Source organism: Olea europaea, chromosome 6, assembly GCF_002742605.1.
Source record: "Olea europaea var. sylvestris chromosome 6, O_europaea_v1, whole genome shotgun sequence".
Classification (NCBI taxonomy): domain Eukaryota; kingdom Viridiplantae; phylum Streptophyta; class Magnoliopsida; order Lamiales; family Oleaceae; genus Olea; species Olea europaea.
Window position 1 is genome coordinate 21,658,631 of NC_036242.1, and position 21,017 is coordinate 21,679,647.

General features: G+C 33.8%; 3 protein-coding genes across 5 annotated transcripts; 2 read left to right on the top strand and 1 right to left on the bottom strand.

The window, feature by feature from the left end:
* The first annotated feature begins 1,717 nt into the window (after nucleotides 1-1,717).
* Nucleotides 1,718-5,665, top strand: LOC111396158 (2-alkenal reductase (NADP(+)-dependent)). The gene is made up of 6 exons (XM_023022480.1): nucleotides 1,718-1,861; nucleotides 1,943-2,298; nucleotides 2,919-3,096; nucleotides 3,468-3,634; nucleotides 3,840-3,922; nucleotides 5,100-5,665. The coding sequence occupies exons 2-6, from the start codon at nucleotides 2,071-2,073 to the stop codon at nucleotides 5,476-5,478; spliced, it is 1,035 nt and encodes a 344-aa protein (XP_022878248.1). The 5' UTR covers nucleotides 1,718-1,861; nucleotides 1,943-2,070; the 3' UTR covers nucleotides 5,479-5,665.
* Nucleotides 5,666-7,201: 1,536 nt separating this feature from the next.
* On the bottom strand, nucleotides 7,202-15,089 carry LOC111396159. 3 transcript variants are annotated; one of them, XM_023022483.1, is made up of 8 exons: nucleotides 14,843-15,089; nucleotides 13,966-14,035; nucleotides 13,676-13,835; nucleotides 12,305-12,386; nucleotides 10,023-10,239; nucleotides 9,870-9,929; nucleotides 8,088-8,250; nucleotides 7,202-7,638 (listed from the first exon to the last, which is right to left on the bottom strand). In XM_023022483.1, exons 1-7 carry the CDS (start codon nucleotides 14,927-14,929, stop codon nucleotides 8,099-8,101), a joined length of 828 nt encoding a protein of 275 aa, XP_022878251.1. In that variant the 5' UTR covers nucleotides 14,930-15,089; the 3' UTR covers nucleotides 7,202-7,638; nucleotides 8,088-8,098. The 3 variants fall into 3 exon arrangements, with proteins under 3 accessions (XP_022878251.1, XP_022878250.1, XP_022878249.1); XM_023022482.1 differs by having other exon boundaries at nucleotides 9,865-9,929; XM_023022481.1 differs by having other exon boundaries at nucleotides 8,088-8,353; nucleotides 9,865-9,929; nucleotides 14,843-15,088.
* Nucleotides 15,090-19,647: 4,558 nt separating this feature from the next.
* On the top strand, nucleotides 19,648-20,158 carry LOC111396531 (sentrin-specific protease 6-like). The gene is made up of 2 exons (XM_023022945.1): nucleotides 19,648-19,849; nucleotides 19,935-20,158. The coding sequence occupies exons 1-2, from the start codon at nucleotides 19,650-19,652 to the stop codon at nucleotides 20,125-20,127; spliced, it is 393 nt and encodes a 130-aa protein (XP_022878713.1). The 5' UTR covers nucleotides 19,648-19,649; the 3' UTR covers nucleotides 20,128-20,158.
* Nucleotides 20,159-21,017: the final 859 nt, after the last annotated feature.

Below are 21,017 nucleotides of genomic sequence, written 5' to 3' on the forward strand. Positions count from 1 at the left end.
TATATATATATATATAACAAATGCGAAAATTTGACAAATCTATGAATGAAATATAACTTGTTGAAAAACGTATATAGTTCCGTGACATTATTACGAGATTTCAATTTCAAATTTAAAAATATTTTATCCAGATTCCGCTAGTTCTCACTTCCGGTTGACGAATAAACTACGGTGTGTTTAAGCCATGGACGTCATAGATATTCTTTACTCATCCTCAGTTTTTTGAATTTCATTTCTTCTTGGAAGAGACAATAAATATGAGGCGTGAAATGTGCATTATTCAAAAGATTGCAAATTACAAATTGTTATTTGGGTTCTATTATTAGAAGTTAGTATTTTTTTATTATATTTCATATATAAAAAAGTATTTTTAGTTATTTAAACATTACGTAGTAAAACATGAAATAATATTTTGTAATAATGCATATACGAATTTTTCCCCTAAAAAAATCCAACGTCATAAAGGAAAAATGATTGCCAGATTTGCAAGCTGCCTCTGCTGTCTCGTTATGATTGGGCCTAAAATCCCACCCAAGAAACTACTGGGCTTTGGTGGCTTGGTCCAAACTGAATGGGCTCATGTGAGGCCTACTCTTTTCCCGGCAGAGGCCCAATGCTCATTTTAAAAGGCAAACTGTTATGGTTAACTTGCTTTTCATTTAGCCCATGTTTGGTATAGATTTTTAAGAATAATTTTGTAAAAAATAAGTTTTTTGAAGAATGTGCGATTTATAGATCCACATAAAATTAGGATCTTATTGAGAGAAAGTACAGTTGAAAATGAATTTGGGAGCGTAAATTATTTATTTATTTATTTATTTTTTATCTTATTGGAATTTTGTGAGGCTGTGAGCCACCAAAATGGTGGTTGGTAGATGTGGCTTCTATTGCTTCATCATTCTTGGCTTCGTTTAAGCCACATAAGTTACCTACTTTGCTTTAAGTTCACACGCATAGCTTCCCCAATGTTAGCCTTGAAGCAATTACTTTTACTCACCAATAACAAAAAAAATTTCGACCTCGGTTAAAAATCATTGATTTAACAACAGAAATTCATCTCTAAAGCCACTTTTCGGAGTGGGTGGAGACTTGAGTCAGCTCATATGAGTTTCTAAAAAAAAAAAAAATACGATAGGACCTTATAGATAAAACCTAATAAAATCACATAACACCGATTTAGTAGTGTGTGTCTGATTAATTTTGCTGACCTCGATTTTTGTACTCCAACGTGACCAATAAATTCCAAGTACATTGTAGCCTTCTCTAGTGGTGGTGGAGACGCTAGCAAGCACTCCGAAGATCAAGTCAATCAATCCAGAGAAATATAGAGTGTGGGGCGTGCTAAAAACGCAAGCCCCGAAGTTGAACTATCTAATTGAAATTTTTCTCAAAGTCCAGTAATCTCTACCAAAACTTACTCTTGTTAGGTAGCCCTATCTGGGTGTGCCGGACCGTTTAGGCTTGCTTAATGGCCCAGCCGGCCAACCATCAGCTGGACCTGCCTTTTACAATGACATTATTTAGCTATAGTACAATAATAATGTTACAATGACATTATTTAGCAATAGTACAATAATAATGTTGTCTCCTATTCCTTTGAATCCGTAACGGTGTTAGGTATAAGTAACTTGAGGTTAATTTTAATACATTTGAACATGCTTCTCTTTATTGAGCAACGATTATAGAGTTAATTGCTATGAACATTATAAAAGTCGAAAACAAGATTGAAATAATATATGGTTCATATCTTAATGAAATGGTTAACAAAGTATCAAAGTCCGATCTATGTTGATCAAATCTCTTCACCAGCTATTTGTGAACCTTGTTTCCGCGTCAGGCTTTTGCTAGCCTCGAGTACATGGTAAGTAAAATTTTAATTTTTTTCCTTTCTAATCTACTTTACTGAACATATCATTAATGATCCGACTGTGACTTTGATTAGGTAAAGTCAGGAGAAACAAAAAGACAAAAAATATTTACCTCTTTAAAATCAAGGAAACTAGCATCCACACCACACCCACAGTCAAAATATTCCATTGCATCGACAGTGTTGTGCCCTGCAGAAAAAGTATGGCAGAAGAAGTGGATAACCAACAAATAATATTTAGAGGGTACATAGAGGGAAATCCAAGAGAAACAGACATGGAATTTAAGGTTGGGAAGAAGATGAAAATGGAAGCTCCTAAAGGGTCTGGTGCAATGCTGGTTAAGAATCTCTATCTGTCTTGTGATCCTTATATGCGTGGAAGAATGAGGAATTTTCATGGATCTTATATCCCACCTTTTGTCCCTGGTTCTGTAATGTTCTTTACTCTTCTTATAGTTCAATCTTGTTGCATGTTGTTGTTACAAGTGTTCGAGAATATTTTTCTCATTAAATCCTTACAAATGCACAATTATTAATAAATGGATTGCGATAAGACTTTAATCTAGGACTTTTTGTGCTCTGATATCATGTTGAACCACTTGATCTAAAAGTTTAAGCTGATATCTTAAACATCTTACTCTCCGGAGCCAAATCAAATTGGAGAAAACCGGGAGAACTTGAAACTGCTTGCTAGTTTCTTGTAACCTTGAAACTATTTTGTAAGTTTGTATGTAGAACTGGATTTTGTTTATTGTTTTTGAACTAGAGTGGCTCATTTCTGATGCCACATTGAACCACCTCATCTAAAAGTTCAAATATTGGTTATTCTTCAACTTGAATGTCAATAAAGTTGCTAAAAAAGTGAAAGGTTATAGATTTACTTCATCTTGCGATCTCTTAAAACGTGGGATTCCCGACCTGCCATGTACATCAATTTATTGGGACCAACCTTCTGTGTTGACAAAGAGAATCTTTGTTGACTTGATTATATTTTTATTGCTGCCAAATTCTGGATTCTCTGCTTATTTTCTGTATCAATGATTTTGAAAAGGTGATCGAAGGATTTGGGGTGTCCAAAGTTTTGGATTCTGATAACCCAAAATTCAAGCAGGGCGATATAATCTCAGGACTTACGGGCTGGGAAGAATATAGTTTGATTTGTAAAACTGACCAATTGAGAAAAGTTGTGGCAGATGATCTCCCACTCTCATATCATATTGGCCTCCTTGGTATGTCATTCTAACTTTGTTTCAAAATCTTACATATTCGAGCCTAGAGACTTCATGCTGTGTTCTCCTGACAAATTTTGCTTGTCTATTGATGGGCTCGAGAATTTGTCTAGGTTAGAATGCATTTTCATTTATAAGAACCAAAGAACACAACTTCTTGATTAGCTTTTCCCGAGTCAGTATACAACAATAAATTAAACCTTGATCACCAAAAATTTAGAGTCGACTACATGAATCTTTTTTACCGAACTTACGTGGTTCCTATTAACGAGAGTCTCTTCAAGTCCACGCAAAACATGTCCCAACCACCTTAGCACATTTCATTGATCGCCATATATATATTTTAATTACTTGAGTAATAATTTTTCCAGGCATGCCAGGCTTTACAGCTTATGTAGGATTCTATGAGATATGCAAACCTAAGAAAGGGGACTATGTGTTTGTGTCTGCTGCCTCTGGTGCAGTTGGTCAGCTTGTAGGCCAACTTGCTAAATTACATGGATGCTATGTTGTTGGAAGTGCTGGAACAAATCAAAAAGTGAGCTTCTTTTGGAAGATTCAATAAATATATTGTACATTTTTATGCACACTTCTGGCGCATGTTTGATGAAATACTAAATAGGACTCGATGGTATAATAAATAAGACTTTAGTTTATCTGTCTTATTTAAAACTGCCAAGTAGTCTACAATCCTCCTTGTCCAATGTGTAATGTGTGATTGTTCTATTCAATTGCCGATTCAGGTTGAATTGCTGAAGAAAAAACTTGGACTTGACGAAGCTTTTAACTATAAAGAAGAAGCAGACTTCGACGCAGCTCTCAAAAGGTCAGATAAACTGTAATATATTATGTTTTGCAGGGAGAAGTAGATAGTACCAAGAAGAAAAGTAAGTTAAAATCTTAATTATTAAAGTGTCCAATCTTGTCGTATTACATACCAAACTTGAACTAGGAATATTTGTTAGGAATCTACTTATATATGCACAGCGAAAAATTAAATTACTTTGATTCCCATCCAATAGATCTCATTGTGTTTGGTTAGGAATTGTGATAAGATTGTACCTTTTTCAAATCTGCAATCCTTTTGTTTTTCTTTTCGTTCCACAACTTTGATTTGCCACCACAGCTGTCCAATTGTCCAGCCTCCAACGGTGATCCACACAGAGAAAATGATTGCAGCCTCTAGGGTTTTCTCTTGTGCTAGCAAGAATAATGAAAACCTTAATGGACCTCAAACCCTAGTTATGTATTTATATAAACCCAAACAGGCTCGGCCCGGTCCGGTCCAATAATTAATTAATCCAATTAATTAAACCCGGTCCGTGAATTAATTAATCCAATTAATTAATTCGAAAATATAAATAACAAATCCAATTAATTAATTTATCCAACGATTGTTAAATTAATCAATTGGCAATTTGCAATCTTCCAATTCTCTTTTGTGTGTGACCCATTAGGTTCCCGACCACGATGCCTAACGACGTGAAATATTATTTTGATCTAATCAAAATTGATAAATTAAAACACCCCACACTTCTGGCGCATGTTTGATGAAATACTAAATAGGACTCGATGGTATAATAAATAAGACTTTAGTTTATCTGTCTTATTTAATACTGCCAAGTAGTCTACAATCCTCCTTGTCCAATGTGTAATGTGTGATTGTTCTATTCAATTGCCGATTCAGGTTGAATTGCTGAAGAAAAAACTTGGACTTGACGAAGCTTTTAACTATAAAGAAGAAGCAGACTTCGACGCAGCTCTCAAAAGGTCAGATAAACTGTAATATATTATGTTTTGCAGGGAGAAGTAGATAGTACCAAGAAGAAAAGTAAGTTAAAATCTTAATTATTAAAGTGTCCAATCTTGTCGTATTACATACCAAACTTGAACTAGGAATATTAATATTAAAATAGTTAACAAATTTTGTTAAATATTGAAGCATGATCTGGATTATACTAATGAAAATCTGATTTCATTTTCTCATATATTTGTTGGAACAGATACTTTACAAATGGCATCGACATATACTTCGATAATGTCGGTGGATCCATGCTCGATGCGGTACTCCTCAACATGAGAGATCATGGCAGAATTGCTGTTTGTGGGATGGTTTCTCAACAGAAACTATCTCAAACACAAGGGATTTACAATTTGTTCAATCTTGTAATAAAGAGAATAACAATGCAGGGGTTTTTGCAGAGTGATTACTTACACTTATTTCCACAGTTTTTGGAAAATGTTGTGAGATTTTATAAGCAAGGGAAGATAGTATACTTAGAGGATGTGAATGAAGGATTGGAAAGTGGTCCTGTTTCTCTTGCTGGACTGTTTTCAGGGAAAAATGTAGGTAAGCAGGTGATTTGTGTAGCCAGAGAATAATATCTGTTTCGATTATCTATTAAAAACTGAACGGAATGGCAAAAAAAGATTCAGGTGGCTGATGCTTGAACGGTCCTTATGGTGCTCTCCTCGGAGGTGTCTGCTATAAATATGACAATCTTTGGTGTACTCGAATATGTGTATCTCTCTTCTTTAATCATGTTAAGTCATGTCCAATTCAATTCAACGTCATAAATATAACATTGTACAAGAATACAAGCAAGCTTAGATTGCTCGAAACAACGAAAAATGAGTATCAAGTTCAAGGCTTAATTATATGATTGGTAAACAGGTGATGAATGAAAGAATCAATTATAGATCACCTCACTGTAGCCTCTTTTTTACAGCTTTTGCAACATCATAACAAACTTAATACAGTGTAAAGGAGTGTTGCAGCTCTTTTCAATGCGTTTTTCAATATAGGCCCGAGCTCTAAAGCTTATACGGGTTGGCACCCTATTCTTGTTTGACAAAAGATGGATGCAGACTCAAAAGAATGGATTAAACAATCTTGAGTAAAAACAATAATCTGGTATGCATGAGATCATAAGGTCGTAATGCAAAGTTTCAAAATAAGTAACTGATTTCAAACTTCGACCACCGAATAAATTATTTATTTTATCAGGCTGAGAAAACAAAAAATTCAGGCTCGCGTAGACCCAATAGATTTCTTTTGATTTTTCTTTTCGTTTTCAGTTAACTAACTCGAAGAAAACAAGGGAAACAATTAAGTTGATTGACCTAATGTCATGGTCCATCACCGCTGCATCATTTCCTCTACCTCCACCAACCACATTTTCCCATCCTATCAAGTCCATTTCCTCTTAACAAAACCTTGAAAAAAATAAATAAAGATTTATAAATTTTCTTCAAAACCAACAGTATTGACATCGACGAAGGCTCCCCCACCTACCAAAGGTTGGGATTGGGTGTGTTAGGGGTTAAGCGTTAGGATTGGTGGTTGTGTGGATCAAGAAATTTTGGGTAAAAATCATTAGAGGTCCTTCAGACATATTTATTAAAAGTTTGGGACCTTCGATGTATATTTTGAAAGGTTTGGGACTTCCAATGCAAATTATCCTTATTAATTAATAAAATATTAAAAGACCATTTTGCCCTTTTTAAATTTGTCAAAATATGGTCAAACATTAACTTTTGGTCAACTAACGAATTTTTGGACAAAAACTACTCAGAATTGATTTTCCTCACACAATTTTGAAAGGGATAGAATCTCCATTGCAATTATCCCTTTTATTTATTATTTCTCTTAATTTTCGCTAAAATAAATTTCTCACCCATTTCTGTTATAGGACTAAATCTTTGGGGGGGGGGGGGGGGGGGGGGGTCGATAGTATGAGACCAAATGAGTTGTTGAGATTTCTTGAATCCTATAAAATGTGTGCCACCTTGATGGGTGGCCCACACACCTTGGGGTGTGTGGTGGGCCATCAGTCAGGGTGACATACCTGATGATGCAACCGTCCTACCGAAATTTCTCTCCTGTTATAGATAGTGTTCGAACTAAAGAAGACATTCTGTTTAAAGAGAACATTCCATCAATAGAAATATGATGAGAACTAATGAACTCGCTTGGCTTCAAAAAATATGGAAATCAAGCTTGTTCGGCTAACTTAAAATATTTACTTATAAGTAATTTTACCTTATGATAACATACAATTTAGATAAATTATATTAATAAGTCAACAATCACAAACATGCCATCGATTAGCATGAGGTATGCAAAAATATGCATCTCTCTTCTTTTATCATATTCAGTCATGTCCAATTCAACGTCACAAATACATCATTTAACGAAATGAATGTAATGAATCATTAAATAGTTGCACCATTGGGCAAGCTAGATTCCATGAAGTAACAAAAATTAAATATCAATTTCAATGCAGGATCAATAAACAGGTGACGAAGAATCAGCAGGAGTCATCTCATTGTAGCATGTTCTTTGACGGCCCTTGCAACATTATAACAAACTTAGTACAACTTAAGGGAGAGTTGCAGCCCTTTTTAGCAGGTTTTCAACATAGACCTGAGCGCTAAAACAATATTCTTGTTTTGACAATAAAAGGATGCAGACTCAAAATCGATGCTCTTCCATGTACTGCGAGTGTATTGGAAGTTGTGCTTCTGAGCCACACAAAAACACTGCAATAATTTAAAGAAAAAGAACCTATTTACAATCTTACATGAAAAAAATAATTTGATATGTATGAAATCACATGACGCATAGTAAAGGTATACATAAGTAAACAATAAATCTTTTAAGCTTAGACAAGAAGACGCTCAAAGTATATTTGACTAAGCTTAAAAATAAGTCAACCTTACTGTAAAGTAAATTTTTGTTTCCAATCACGTTTAGAATGTTTACCTATTCTCACTTATAAGTACAAAAGTTACTTATTTTGACTATACAGTGAAAATTGCTTTCAAAATAAGTGACTTATTTCAAATTTCAACCAATAAATAAATTATCTATTTTAAAAGATACTCTATTTCATACAAAGTAAAATTATTCAGCTTAGCCAACATGCACTTTCAAGACTAAGAGAAATTAAGAGAGTACACATGAGAGTTGGAAGAAATAAACTGCTCACCAATAATGAGGCTACCATGTAAATGATGGGAGCACATATGTTGGATAAGCCTCGTATTTCGTGGCAAGAGCATGAACAGAAGAGTTATCTGCAGTTTCTCCGAATTTACCAAGTCCGAGTTCAGTTGCATGGACCCCTCCAGTGATAAAAGCAGAAGAGATCCCTGCCACATTTGCACCTTTTATATCATGGTGGAGAGAGTCTCCAACAGCAATACAATCAGTAGCATCCACACCAACCATCCCCATGGCAGATTTATATATTATCTGATAACATTAAACACGTAAAGCCATTAATGTCTTGAACCACAATGGCATGTGTAACAGTCGAAGTCGGGTTAAAAGCTCGGTCAGTCAACCTTGTTTCACTGTGGTCACCGATTTTTATTTTTTATTTTTTTGTTTCCAAGTAAATCTTTGAACCTTGCTTTGGTTTCAATTTAAGCATTCTGTCCTACTCAACTAACAGGCATGTCGTGGCTGATGGAAATGATGTGGCATTAAAATCGTTAGAGCATTATTTGTTGTCCAGCTAGGCAAAAATGCATATTGTTAAACAAGTCGTGTCTCCGAAATGCATTTTTTAAAGAAACAAAGAAATTCAAAAGAAAAAGGAAAGCACTACTTGTCCAACAAGACATATTTTTTCCAAGTTGGACAAGAAAAATTATGTTAAGAGCTTTCATGTCAGTATTGCTGTTAATTTGCCAGATGAAGGTAGACTGAGAGCCTAAATTGAAATAGAAATGAAGGTTCAGTATCTAACTTGAAAAAAATCAGTGACTAAAGTAACAACCTGATAAATTGGGTGACAAACAATGTCTTTAACTTGTTGAACTCATGTGTTTAATGTTGTTGTGGCAAGACCGCAAGGAAAACCATCATAAAAAAAGCTATGCTCAAAATACAGATTCTAACACCAGAAATCAAAAGCCACGTTTAATCCAATTTAATGATAATAGTGGCATAACTTCAAAAATAGCCAACCCAGTTGGATTAGTATTTATGCTTGTATTCCTCATGGGAAAAGAAGGTGAAAAAAGTACTTTTCCAAGAACCATGTTGACAAAGAGGAGACACCACACTCTATGGAAACTGATTTGCAAAAGCCACGTTTAATCCAATTTAATGATAATAGTGGCATAACTTCAAAAATAGTCAACCCAGTTGGATTAGTATTTATGCTTGTATTCCTCATGGGAAAAGAAGGTGAAAAAAGTATTTTTCCAAGAACCATGTTGACAAAGAGGCGACACCACACTCTATGGAAACTGATTTGCAACTAACTTTTCAGATCAAAGACCTCTTCCAAAATTTGACGGCAATCAAGGGGAAAAGAATGAGAAATTCAGAAAATGATAAGAGTGCTGATTTACAAATGTCATTTGCAAATGACAATCTGCCAACTTATAAATTGAATGATATCTAAAATTTTCCTGACCAGAGAACACATTTGCAGATATCTTACTATGCATTATGACTGTGATAGAGAGAAGTTACAAATTTGGATACCACTATCTATTGAGAGTGAGAATCCACTATACAGTATGAGTGAACACAGGCCTCAGACCTTCTCCCTCTCTCTCATTTACTTTTGCATTAATTCCCAAAAAAAAATTGTATATTGTCTCGATACGATAATAAAACTCTCTCTCTCTCTCTCTCTCTCTCTCTCAGACAGTTTATTGAATTTAAATAAAACCAAACAAATCTGTAGAAAAATGTCCTAGGAGTAGAAATAAATCAAATAATGATTGTCAATGTATTGATAGAATCACCTCACCAGGCTTGCCCATCCACTTCACTTCCCCACCAAGCTTCTCATACGTGGCTGCTAGTGTTCCTGTCAGAATTGGCAACAAGCGATAGCTTTAAAACAAAGGAAATACATAAGTAGGATGAGTTAGAATATTATTCCAAAAAAATAGATCTTCACCGGGCATAACACGAAGAGCTCTAGCCTCAACTGTAACAAAATCAGGATTTGCTACCACCATAGGAATCTTTTTAGCAACACACTGCTCCAGAATTTTCTCAAGATCCTCAAGCATCATGGAAAGTGCAGCACCAGAAGGAAGCCCCAAAGCTTCTGTACCATGGGCCAGAATAAATTCAGCTTCTTCAACATTATCCACAACTTGTAAATCCAAGCCCTAAAGGAAGATATTTACTCACAAATTTATGGATACAAAAATGGGGAACTGAAAAAGAACAATTAAGAGCTTTCTTATAGTAAAGCATTCATAAGAACTGAAACTTTAAGAAAGAGAAAAAGCATTGACTTCATGCTCAGGAAAATATAGTTTGAGTCGTGGTGGATGCCTCTTAAAGAGTAATAGAGGTGTGTGATGGCAAAAACCAACAATACTCTTGTTGCAAGCGCTTCTCTTGCATTCTCAATTTTCCAACTCATATGGGATATAAATGAGTATTGGGGATGAGAGTTTCTTCCAAACAAAATTCGCTTTTTCTTCTTTCATCCTATAAACATTCTTTTTGGTTCCCTGGCCACTAATAAGCAACACGCAACACGACACTGACATGCCTATGTGTTATTTAAAAAAACTAGGACCTAGACATGTATGGAACACGTCAATTTAAATTTTTTAAAATTGTAAATTTATATAATATCTTTATTTTTGTACTTATTCCCTAACAAAATCAATACCATTTTTAGTTTTTTGGTGAAATCTTTTAAGTCATATGAGTAGATATTTATTATTTAAAAAAAAAAGTTTGAGATTAATTTTATATTACTACAGAAATATACATAATAGTAGACGTAAAGAAAAAAGTTGACATGAAGTTCATGTTAGACACGTGTCTTGAAGTATTCAAGGGTGTTGGTGTTTGACATGGCACAACACGTCGGAAAAGCATGTAATGCAGAAACAAGAGTTAGTTTTTTCAAATCTTTCTTGGACATTCTTAGTGCTTTATGACAATGCTTTTAAGTGCTTATAAAGCCGTGAACTCCAAGAAATGTGGGATAATAAGATAATACAAAAATATGAATAAAAAGTATGTTCGACCAGCTTATATAATAATTTAAGTTTTGCCAAACATGATATCATTCTTATTATACTTGAATATTAGTTCGGTACAAACTAGATTCATATAGACTCTTTGAGTTAGAAAAAAAAAATTAGTTCCAACTTCCAACTAGCTAGTGATTTAAGCTTCCCTAGTCAGAATAGGTTTTCGGGTCTTCAAGGTTTCAAGAGCCTCTAACAGGCCTGATTGTTCCAGCAAAAATAACAACTGAAGAACTTTATTTCAGTTCTTAAAATTTGGTAATGAGTTAAGTCTAAAACACTAAGTTTCTAGTGCTTACTTTGACAGACACTAATTTGAGAATTTCCATTTTTTCTTTCAATCTCTTTTACTATTTGTTTTTTAATACTCATTCCCTGGTCACCCTCCAAGTGAGATATATCATTTATTTGTCATTTACCAATTTACAAGCAGAAATGGCCTATAATATATTGACTGGGAGGAGAAAAAAAACATACATTTCCTTTGGAATATGTCTTATCGCAGAAAAAGTGGAGAAAACTTGTAGCAAGTGATATTAATCATGAAGTAGTATCGATGGACTTTTTGTGAATTGATTCCGGCAAGATTTGTATGAAGATTGTGCACGAAGGATCTGAGTGAAGCATGTGTAGAAAATTCTCGAAAAAATCCCCTTTCATGTTGTAAGGACCATACTCATAGACTAATTTGGGCAATTAAGCTGGACATGTGTTATTATCAAGGATAACAAATCCTGAGTTCAGCAGCGACGCTAGTCATGAAGTCGATGTGAAATATAGTGCACTTGACGTATTCCGTGCTGGATGGTGATTAGCCTGATTGTGGCCAAGCACTGACCAACCTGTTATGCTCACACAATGCCTTGGAGAGTGAATGCCAGGCAGGTAGGTCCATGCAGTGCCTGAACAAGTGGATGCCACGCACTGCCTGCATATTTTCTTTTATGGGCTGTATTTACAGCCAATAGCCACAGCCCATATTGGTCAGTGCCTCGCCACATCAAGGCCGGGCACTGCTTGGCCTACTAAATAAAAAGCTATGTGATTTTTTTTATCATGCTAACTAACTGTATCAGTAAGAATTTGAAATAGTAAATAGTCTTATCGCATTAAAAGTGGAGAAAACTTGTACTAAGAATTGGAACATAACTATTCGCAATGAAAACTCATAAACTTGGCATACCTCAAGAGATATAGCACCTCGGTCATTCCAGGTCATGTGAATGCACGATCTTCCTAGTCTTGTAAACCATGGATCATCTCTCCTGTTAGAATGAGTTCCATGAAATAAAAGTTTTCATGGTGTCATTACTAAATATTTCATTCCAACAAAATAATCATAATATGGCAACATCTATGGGAAGAAGTAATATGTAATTGATGAAATGACTGGATAAGGCATACCAAAACTTGAAAAAAAATATTATAGTTAAATATGATAACAGCATATATTTTACTACTTAAGGTTCCTAACTGTGCAATATTAACTTTAGCCTTTTTTTAATACTTATTCATAAAGGTACTAGGTTTTATGTTTCAAAATATCTAAAACAGTGCTCTTTTGTGTGGAAAAATTTTCCATGAAAACCTCTGTGATATCTTATCAGAAAAATCACCAAAAGAAACTCCAAAAAGGAAGCAGAGAATCTTTTGCATTTTAAATACAGTAAAAGCATTGTGTAAGCAAAGCTAGCACTTGGCGGGGAATTGCAACAGTTAAACTTGAGTAAAGTATGAGAGGTGAAACCCATCTCTAAAGTAATACCAGATTTACAAAGTTATCATTTGATTTAGTAAATCCATATCATGAGATATGGAATAAAACGTTAAATATAATGAAGCAACTTGAAAAACTTGAACAAGTTTGTTCAGCAATAAAGACATCACTCGATCATCGGCCAAAATGAGAAATTGGGATAAGGGTACAGTCCACAACCCACTTCTCAATCTCACCCTACAGAAACCATGACCTCAGGCAAGGAGTGCATAACCAATGGGCATATTTAAGGATAACATTTGATCTTTCTTCAACTTAGATAGGCACGGATTAGATTAATAATGTCTGAAAAAATTAAAAACCAAAAAAATTGAAGATAATCATACAGTTTTTTAATATAATTCTGCAAGATGATAAGGCAAACATAGGTTTTGATCAGAAAATAAACTTAAAATAATAATAATAACTCAATAATAAGTAGTGGTTTCAGTAAATTATAAGAAAATTGGCTAAATATGATGGACAAGCATGCACTCTAATCATTAAAGGTATAATTTATATAAGCTGAACTTCAATGGTATTTCATGTTTTTCATATTAGTATAATTATAAATGCATCGATGAACGAAGTAAAAACTTTAGCAATAGTATTTTGACTTTGGAGCCCTGAAAACATGAAATTGAAAACCAAAAATGACAAGTTGGGAAAATTTTATGAGTCTAAACATGTATAGTAAACCAGAAATTGGACTCCTTGAATCGACTACAAAAATCTTTATAGATGAATCTTAACAATACAAATACATATAGAACATAATTACATGTGAGGTAATATGACCTTAACAGGTACTCGTGCGCTAATTCCCCACTAGTGATGGCTCCCACAAAGAGTGAGGTATCAAATCCAAGGCTTCTCAACTTGTCAAAAGTAGTTGATGCCCGCCTCGAAGAATTACTAATAATCACCATCTTAGTACCATAATTTGCCAACTTCTCTACTGTTACACAGACAGAGAAACAAGTGTAAATTTTAGTCAATGTTGAAACACGTTGGTTGAAATACACACAATATTAACTGACAGAAAGAAATAAGCATACAAAATGACAAGGTAACAGATGAAAACATACATGTCGAAATGGCACCCGGGTATGGTTGTTTTCCATCATGTAGAACTCCAAACTGGTCCAAGAACCATGCCTACTAACACGGATAGTGAAGTGTTAAAAGCATTTGCAAAAATGTCATTCAACTTATTAAACTTCTGAACAATGTATATGCTGAAAAGATTAAAACAACATTGTAAGATTTTAGATCAAGTGATTCAACAATATACTAGATTATACACTTGACACCGGCTGAAACCAAAACGCAAAGAACAAAGAGAACAATAAACGAAGTCTGTCTTATACGAAAAGTTCCTATTGTTTTGTGCATGTCAATTGCTCTGGTGTTCCCTCAATGCTATTGTGATCATTCAAGTGTTACTATGCATCAGAATCCCTTTTACCTCGTCTAACATTCGTATTTGAGCTTTTAAGACAGTAGTAATCAGCACCTGTTTGGTTCCCATCTCTTGAAACCCATTTTCTCCCAAATCATGGACCCTAAACTTTTATCAACTTTTTAACCACACATTTCATCAGCTTTTATCAAAATCTACTGTAAAAATATGATTTTTATCGAAACCAAACAGGGGCAAATTCATGGATTACGCTGCAATGATGGATGCACATTAAAGAACGCATTGAATGCAATTTGGTATAATAAACAATGATACAGTCCAGTAGTACTCAATTTTTTTACCCAACATGCCAATATATGAATTAGTTGCTCATTCAGCTTGCAGAAACTAATAGTAAGATACAAGTAGAAGCAAATTGAACTGACTTCAGAATACTGGTAGAAATTTGAGCAAATAGACAAAAATAAATAAATAAATAAATAATAATAATTTGAGAAAAATGCAAAGGGGGAATTGAATAATAAATATAGGAAAGTTAGTACCTTGAATCGGCGAGTTTCGGCAAGTTGTTGAAGTCCGTTTATGGTCTGAAACTCGATCGGCATCGACGAAAAGCTTCTCCCCATCATCTTGGAGTGTCAACCTGACCTAGCTTCTTTGTAAGTTACGATAGAGAATGAGAGTTGTACGAAGGGGTTGCGTTTGATTTCATTCCACTTTCAAATTTTCAATAGTCGTTGGTAGAATCAAGATTAATAACTGCGTTTTTATCTAAAGATTGTGCTACCTATACAAATAGCGTCATTCGATGCCTTCATATATACCTCAAAGAATAATACACTAGAGTTACCGTCAATTGAACCATCTTATGTTACTCATTAAATTATATTTCATTTTTCTCTTTTCTAATTTCAACCACTCATTTTTCCAATAAAAACTATTCCACACATTTTTATTTCCCAAAAATGGGGGTCAAGCGGGGGTTATTGTCAACTTTGAGCCTCATTTTTATGAAAAATACATTTTAGAATAGTATATTAACAAAAATGTGCAGTTGAAAATTAAGAAAAAGCTTTTTATTTATATGTTATATTATTATAATAAAAAATGTGTGATTGAAAAGAAGAGAAAAAAATGAAAATCAAACAAAGGCACGTGACACATAAATAAGGAAGAGGAAATTAGGCCATGTACGCCCTTTTTTAAAATATTTTGATTAATACCTTTTAAATTATTAAAATATTCTAAAGAAGTATTATTTACGTCCTAAATTGGTAAAATTAAAACGAAACCTAAACGAAATTCTACGGCAAGCCCTAATCAAAACATTTTCCATCAATTTCTTCTTCGTTTTCCCTTCGTAATCGTCGACTGTAAATCTCCATTTTCGACCCATTTTCCCTCAATTTCTTCTTCGTTTTCCCTTCGTAATCGTTTTGTTTCTTGTCTCGTTATCATTGTGGAAATCGTCCAGCAACATACGACTGTAAATCTCCATTTTCGACCCATTTTCCCTCAATTTCTTCTTCGTTTTCCCTTCGTAATCGTTTTGTTTCTTGTCTCGTTATCATTTTGACCATAAATCCCAAATAGCCTAAACCCTAGATCGAAAATCTAATTTCGATTCCAACAATTAACTCATATTTTTGCAATGGCTGAAAAAAGTGAATCGAAGAGGCAAAGAAATCTCGAAGAACCATCCTTAAAGAAGAGGACCAAAGTTTCCTCATCTTCTTATAAACCGAAGGTAGCAACATTTTTTTTTTATGTTTTATTGACTTATATTGCGTACATTCTCTTGTTCTTTACGATTTCAACATTTTTTTTTTTATGTTTTATTGACTTATATTGCGTACATTCTCTTGTTCTTTACGATTTTTGTGTGCTTCTCAATGGTTTTTGTATATTTTGTGCAGTGAATGAAGATTGTGTATCTTTAGCAATGATTTTAGTAAATTTTACTGATTTACATTTTTTTGCTGCTATAATGCTACTTTGGTTTTCATAGTTTCTAGTTGGTCTTACATGGTGACTTCAGAATGCACGAAAAAAAAAATGTGTGGATGTGTTTGTATGCATGGTGGTTGTGCCTTTGTTTATATGATTTTCCAATGAACAAATTTGCCCATCCATTGCACTTGAGTTATCTGTCATATGTAAACTTCAAAATTTTCTTACTGCTGTCCTATTAATTTCCAAAACTTTGTTTTAAGTATAATGATAATAGTCATAAAATTGATACAATGACCACTTTCCATAAAGGTTGAATTAGCTTGTCAAAAGCTCAAGTTAGAGTACTCATTTACTGACGTCCATATGAAGCAATACTAACTACAAAATAAAATAAATTACAACTTTTTTTGGTTGTGTTTTGATGAGGAAGCATCTTTATGATGGTTTTGTCACTTTTTTTGGTTTTGTGTCACCTTTTTTACAATTTGTGTCACTTTTGGACTTTCATAATGCATGTACTTCTTCTTGAATTTTATTTTAACTGTTTTTTTTTTTTTTTGTAGGATTGGGATTTTATTAATCCCTCAATCCTGTTGGTTCAAAGGAAAAGTGACGTTGTTATCTCCACACGAGGTGATAACAGACTTGAATGAAAAATTTAGTCCATATCAAAGGACTTTATTCAAAAATACATGCTTTGGTGCCTTTATTGATTTGAAGGAAATAATTTTACAACCACAGTTGATACACCAGTTGCTGCTCAGACAAGTTAAGCAGCCAAATTCAAATGAAATGTGGTTTAATATCTTTGATGAATTGGTAAGATTTTCAATCAAAGAGTTTTGTTTGATATCAGGGCTTAAGTGTACTGGAAATGGTGATCTAACTCGATATAGAATGAAGAGTCGTTTAAAAGAACAATATTTTAAAGATCACGAAAGTGTCACAACAAAAGAAGTTCAAGAAGTGTTTTTAAATTTGCCTACTGACACAAGTTTTTTACCCTTTTATTGTTTATATTATGTCTTTAGTTTATCTTTTGCTGTTATTGATATGATTATTTATTTTTCAGTTGGATGTGAATCAAATTGTGCCTCTCGAGGCTGAGAAGGGAGAAGAGTATGTGGTTGGTTTATTTGTTGAAGGTTTGGGTGGTGACCAGGATGATGATAATTTTGAGCATCCTATTGTTGGCCTGAAAAAGTTCACAGATGAAGGAAAAACAAAATTTGTTGACCGAACTGGAAGGTCTACAGAAAAGAAAAACAAAGGGAAGATTATTGAGGTTTGTGGGTATTTTTTCTTTTTATTATTTTCTGTTCACCATGCTCGAAGTTTTTTCAAAGGTTCTTATTATTTTACATTCTTTTCAGCAAGTCCAGCAATCAAATGAAAAAGTTTTGAGACGGCTATCCGAGGTTGAACTGAAATCTATTCAATCAAATGATGTGATTTTAAAACGAATCTCAGATCTTGAACGTAGAATACAATCAAATCCGATTGAGAACCGGCTAAAAGATGTTGAAGAAAGGATTAAAACAAATGAAGAAGTGATGGAGCGTCTTCAAATTTTGGAATGCAGAGTAGAGAAGATGTTAGCTGGTAATAAAGAAGAAATGAAGGTATTCAAGAGTTATTGAGTTTAGAATTAATACTTGCGACTTTTTGCTGAATTTTGTTACTTTTTTAAATTATTGTCACTTTTTTTATTATCTTTGTGACTTTTTTGTAGGATGGTGTGGAGAGTTTACCTAATGAAACGGACCAGATGTTAGCTGGTAATAAAGAAGAAATGAAGGTATTCAAGAGTTATTGAGTTTAGAATTCATACTTGCGACTTTTTACTGAATTTTGTTACTTTTTTAAGTTATTGTCACTTTTTGATGATCTTTGTGATTTTTTTGTAGGATGGTGTGGAGAGATTACCTGATGAAACAGACAAGATGTTAGATGGTAATAAAGAACAAACGAAGGTATTCAAGAGTTATTGAGTTTAGAATTCATACTTGCAACTTTTTGCTGAATTTTGTTACCTTTTTAACTTATTGTCACTTTTTTTATTATCTTTGTGACTTTTTTTGTAGGATGGTGTGGAATGTTTACCTGATGAAACAGACCAGGTGTATAATGACTTCCCTAGTTTTTCTTTAGGTATTGAGTTTGAATTGAGTTGTGGGGAAAAAGATGTAGAGGTGCCTGTCAGAAAAAGTGACAAGTCAGTTGAAAAAAGTGACAAAGCAGTGGAAAAAAGTCTCAGGGCAGTGGTAAAAAGTGATAAGGCGGTCGAGATGAATTTGAATGAAGAAATAGAATTTCATGAAGATGATTGGTTAAAAGTTGATGATATTGTTGCTCGTAGTTTAGCAAAAAATCAAGAAGTACTTATGTTTTTATTCTATCAACTTTTTCGTCATAACTTGTGCATGTTTTTACATTAATATAATTTGAATTTGTGTTATTGTTCATGTCCCAGGATGTTGTATCACCATGTAATGAAGGCAGAATTGATTTTTTGGAGGAGGTTGAACTGAAAGATGATGTTTGGGAGAAAGTTGTGGAAGTAACGACTGCAATTGAAGCTGAAACTGAAATTGAAGAGGGAAATGCTCGAATCATTGATATTGAAGCTGAGACCCCAGACATGCATCTGAAAAGACAAAAGAAACCAGGAGTGCTTCTTTAGTCCCCCTGGGTCAATGAATTTGATTCTACATCGGGGACTAAGAAACGTGTTGTTAAAGGTACTTTTGCATTCCCGGTTGGTGTTGGCCCTCCAATGGCACATGATGTTGATGCTTTTGAACTTTGGTTTAACAAGGGATTGGTAAAGAAAAATAAGTAAGTTGTTACTAATATATGTTGTTTGTGAATTTTTTCCAGTACAGTAACTTTCATGTGACTTTTTCCATTTTGTTATGTAGGAAAAAACATTTCAATGATGAAAATTCCGTTATCAATCCATGCTTTTATTTTTGTGACATTGCAATCTCTACAAAACAATGGTGGTATGAGTTGTTTATTCCAAACGAATGTTTGGAAGATACAGTAAGTTATTTTATATGTTTTTGTTTTTAAGATTATTTTGTTTATTACTATTGTTGATTTTGTCATTTTTCTCTTTTTTTGTAGCATATTGATGTGTGTTTCTATTATTTAAGAAAGTTGTTAAGATATGGAGAAGGGATAAACATAAAGGCTACAACCACAGATTTCCCGTTTGATAGCCAAATGAGAGGTCTTTACGCCGACTTTTGCCAAGATAAGTCAGCTCTAAAAAAGCAGACTTCTCTTCTATCATATGTTATTGGGTTGTATAACCTTGTTGACCATGTGCTTATTCCAATTAGAATGTCCAATTCAGCTCATTGGATTTTGTGTCATATTGACATTCAACATATGTGTCTTAATGTATATAATTCGTACAACAAGGTTGTGAGAAAGGCATTAGTACTTGAGGCTATTAAACCATTTTCTGATATTATTCCTCATCTTCTCTTTCATACTGGCTTCTTTGAGGGAAAGGGCATTTCAGAAGAAGAAGCTTTGAAACCATTAGTTGTAAAAATGATTCCAAAACTTCCACAACAAAATAATGGGTAAGTTTATTTCTGAAGATGTTTTTTTTTTCATCTGACATTCTAGTATGTAATTATCTAAAGTATTTTTCATTATTTCATGCAGTGGAGATTGTGGAATCTATGTAATTAAGTATGCCCAGTACTTCATTAATGGAATGCTAAATGAGATGCCAAAGTCTTTTAATGTTCCACATCTTAGAAGAAATTTGGCAGCTCAACTATATGCTTATGGAAAGAAGAAGCAAGAAGAGGAATATGATACAGACAATGAATGGGTGTCAAAGGAAATGGAGTAGCTATATCCTGATGTGATAGAGAAGTAGGTGATCCTGATGTGATAGAGAAGTAGGTAATTTTGAGGAATTGAAGAAACATGTCTTGTTTTGGTAATGACGTGCCTTCATTTGTAATGACTGATTTGATTTAGCTAGTAGTTTAGTTTTGACGCTTTGTATATAGTAACTGATTTAGGGAAAAGTGGCAATGTTAATGGTGGTAGACAACTTCAATTGTTAATGACCAATTCTTTTACAACATCAATGGAGCAGGGATTGGTGATGTAGCTTCTAATATTCTTTAAACACAATAGTTCTTGTATGTCAAAAAAGTGATATAATGTCACTTTTTCAACAGAAAAGTGACATAATGTCACTTTTTCAGCAGAAAAGTGACACTGCGTCACTTTTTTACCTTTATGGATCTCTTGTTTTTGCTTGAAGATTTGTTAGATCTTAAGTTTGTGTTAGATTTATTTTTGAGAGAACTTGTACTAAGCTCTAAAGAAAAGCAATTAAGCTTGTGACTCCAGCAATTAAGCTCGTGACTCCCGGGTGGGGGGCACGAGCGAAGGAGCTCCTCACTTAGAGCTGGTGACCAGGAAAAAAGTGACACTGCGTCACTTTTTTTAACAGTGTCACTTATGTTTTAACAAAAGTAGCATTATTTGTGAATTTTGAACACACTTAATGTCAATGGAGACAGAAAAGTGACATAATGTCACTTTTTTCAACAGAAAAGTGACATAATGTCAAAAAGCAGTATTATTTGTCGAATTTTGAACACACTTGCAATGTCAAGGAAAAATGTCACCTTTTTAACAATAACTTAAACACAAATGTCACTTTTTTGACAGAAAAGTGACATAATGTTACTTTTTCGATAGAAAAGTGACATAATGTCACTTTTT

Excerpts from the sequence above, each read along its gene's own strand:
- LOC111396531 (XM_023022945.1), top strand. The coding sequence starts at position 19,650 with ATGTGTCTTAATGTATATAATTCGTACAACAAGGTTGTGAGAAAGGCA. Across the intron at positions 19,850-19,934 it reads CTTCCACAACAAAATAATGG|TGGAGATTGTGGAATCTATG; the intron begins GTAAGTTTATTT and ends TATTTCATGCAG.
- LOC111396159 (XM_023022481.1), bottom strand. The coding sequence starts at position 14,929 with ATGATGGGGAGAAGCTTTTCGTCGATGCCGATCGAGTTTCAGACCATA. Across the intron at positions 9,930-10,022 it reads AGCTCTTCGTGTTATGCCCG|GAACACTAGCAGCCACGTAT; the intron begins GTGAAGATCTAT and ends CAATTCTGACAG. Across the intron at positions 8,354-9,864 it reads GGATGGGCAAGCCTGGTGAG|ATAATATATAAATCTGCCAT; the intron begins GTGATTCTATCA and ends TAATGTTATCAG.
- LOC111396158 (XM_023022480.1), top strand. The coding sequence starts at position 2,071 with ATGGCAGAAGAAGTGGATAACCAACAAATAATATTTAGAGGGTACATA. Across the intron at positions 2,299-2,918 it reads CACCTTTTGTCCCTGGTTCT|GTGATCGAAGGATTTGGGGT; the intron begins GTAATGTTCTTT and ends GATTTTGAAAAG. Across the intron at positions 3,097-3,467 it reads ATATCATATTGGCCTCCTTG|GCATGCCAGGCTTTACAGCT; the intron begins GTATGTCATTCT and ends TAATTTTTCCAG.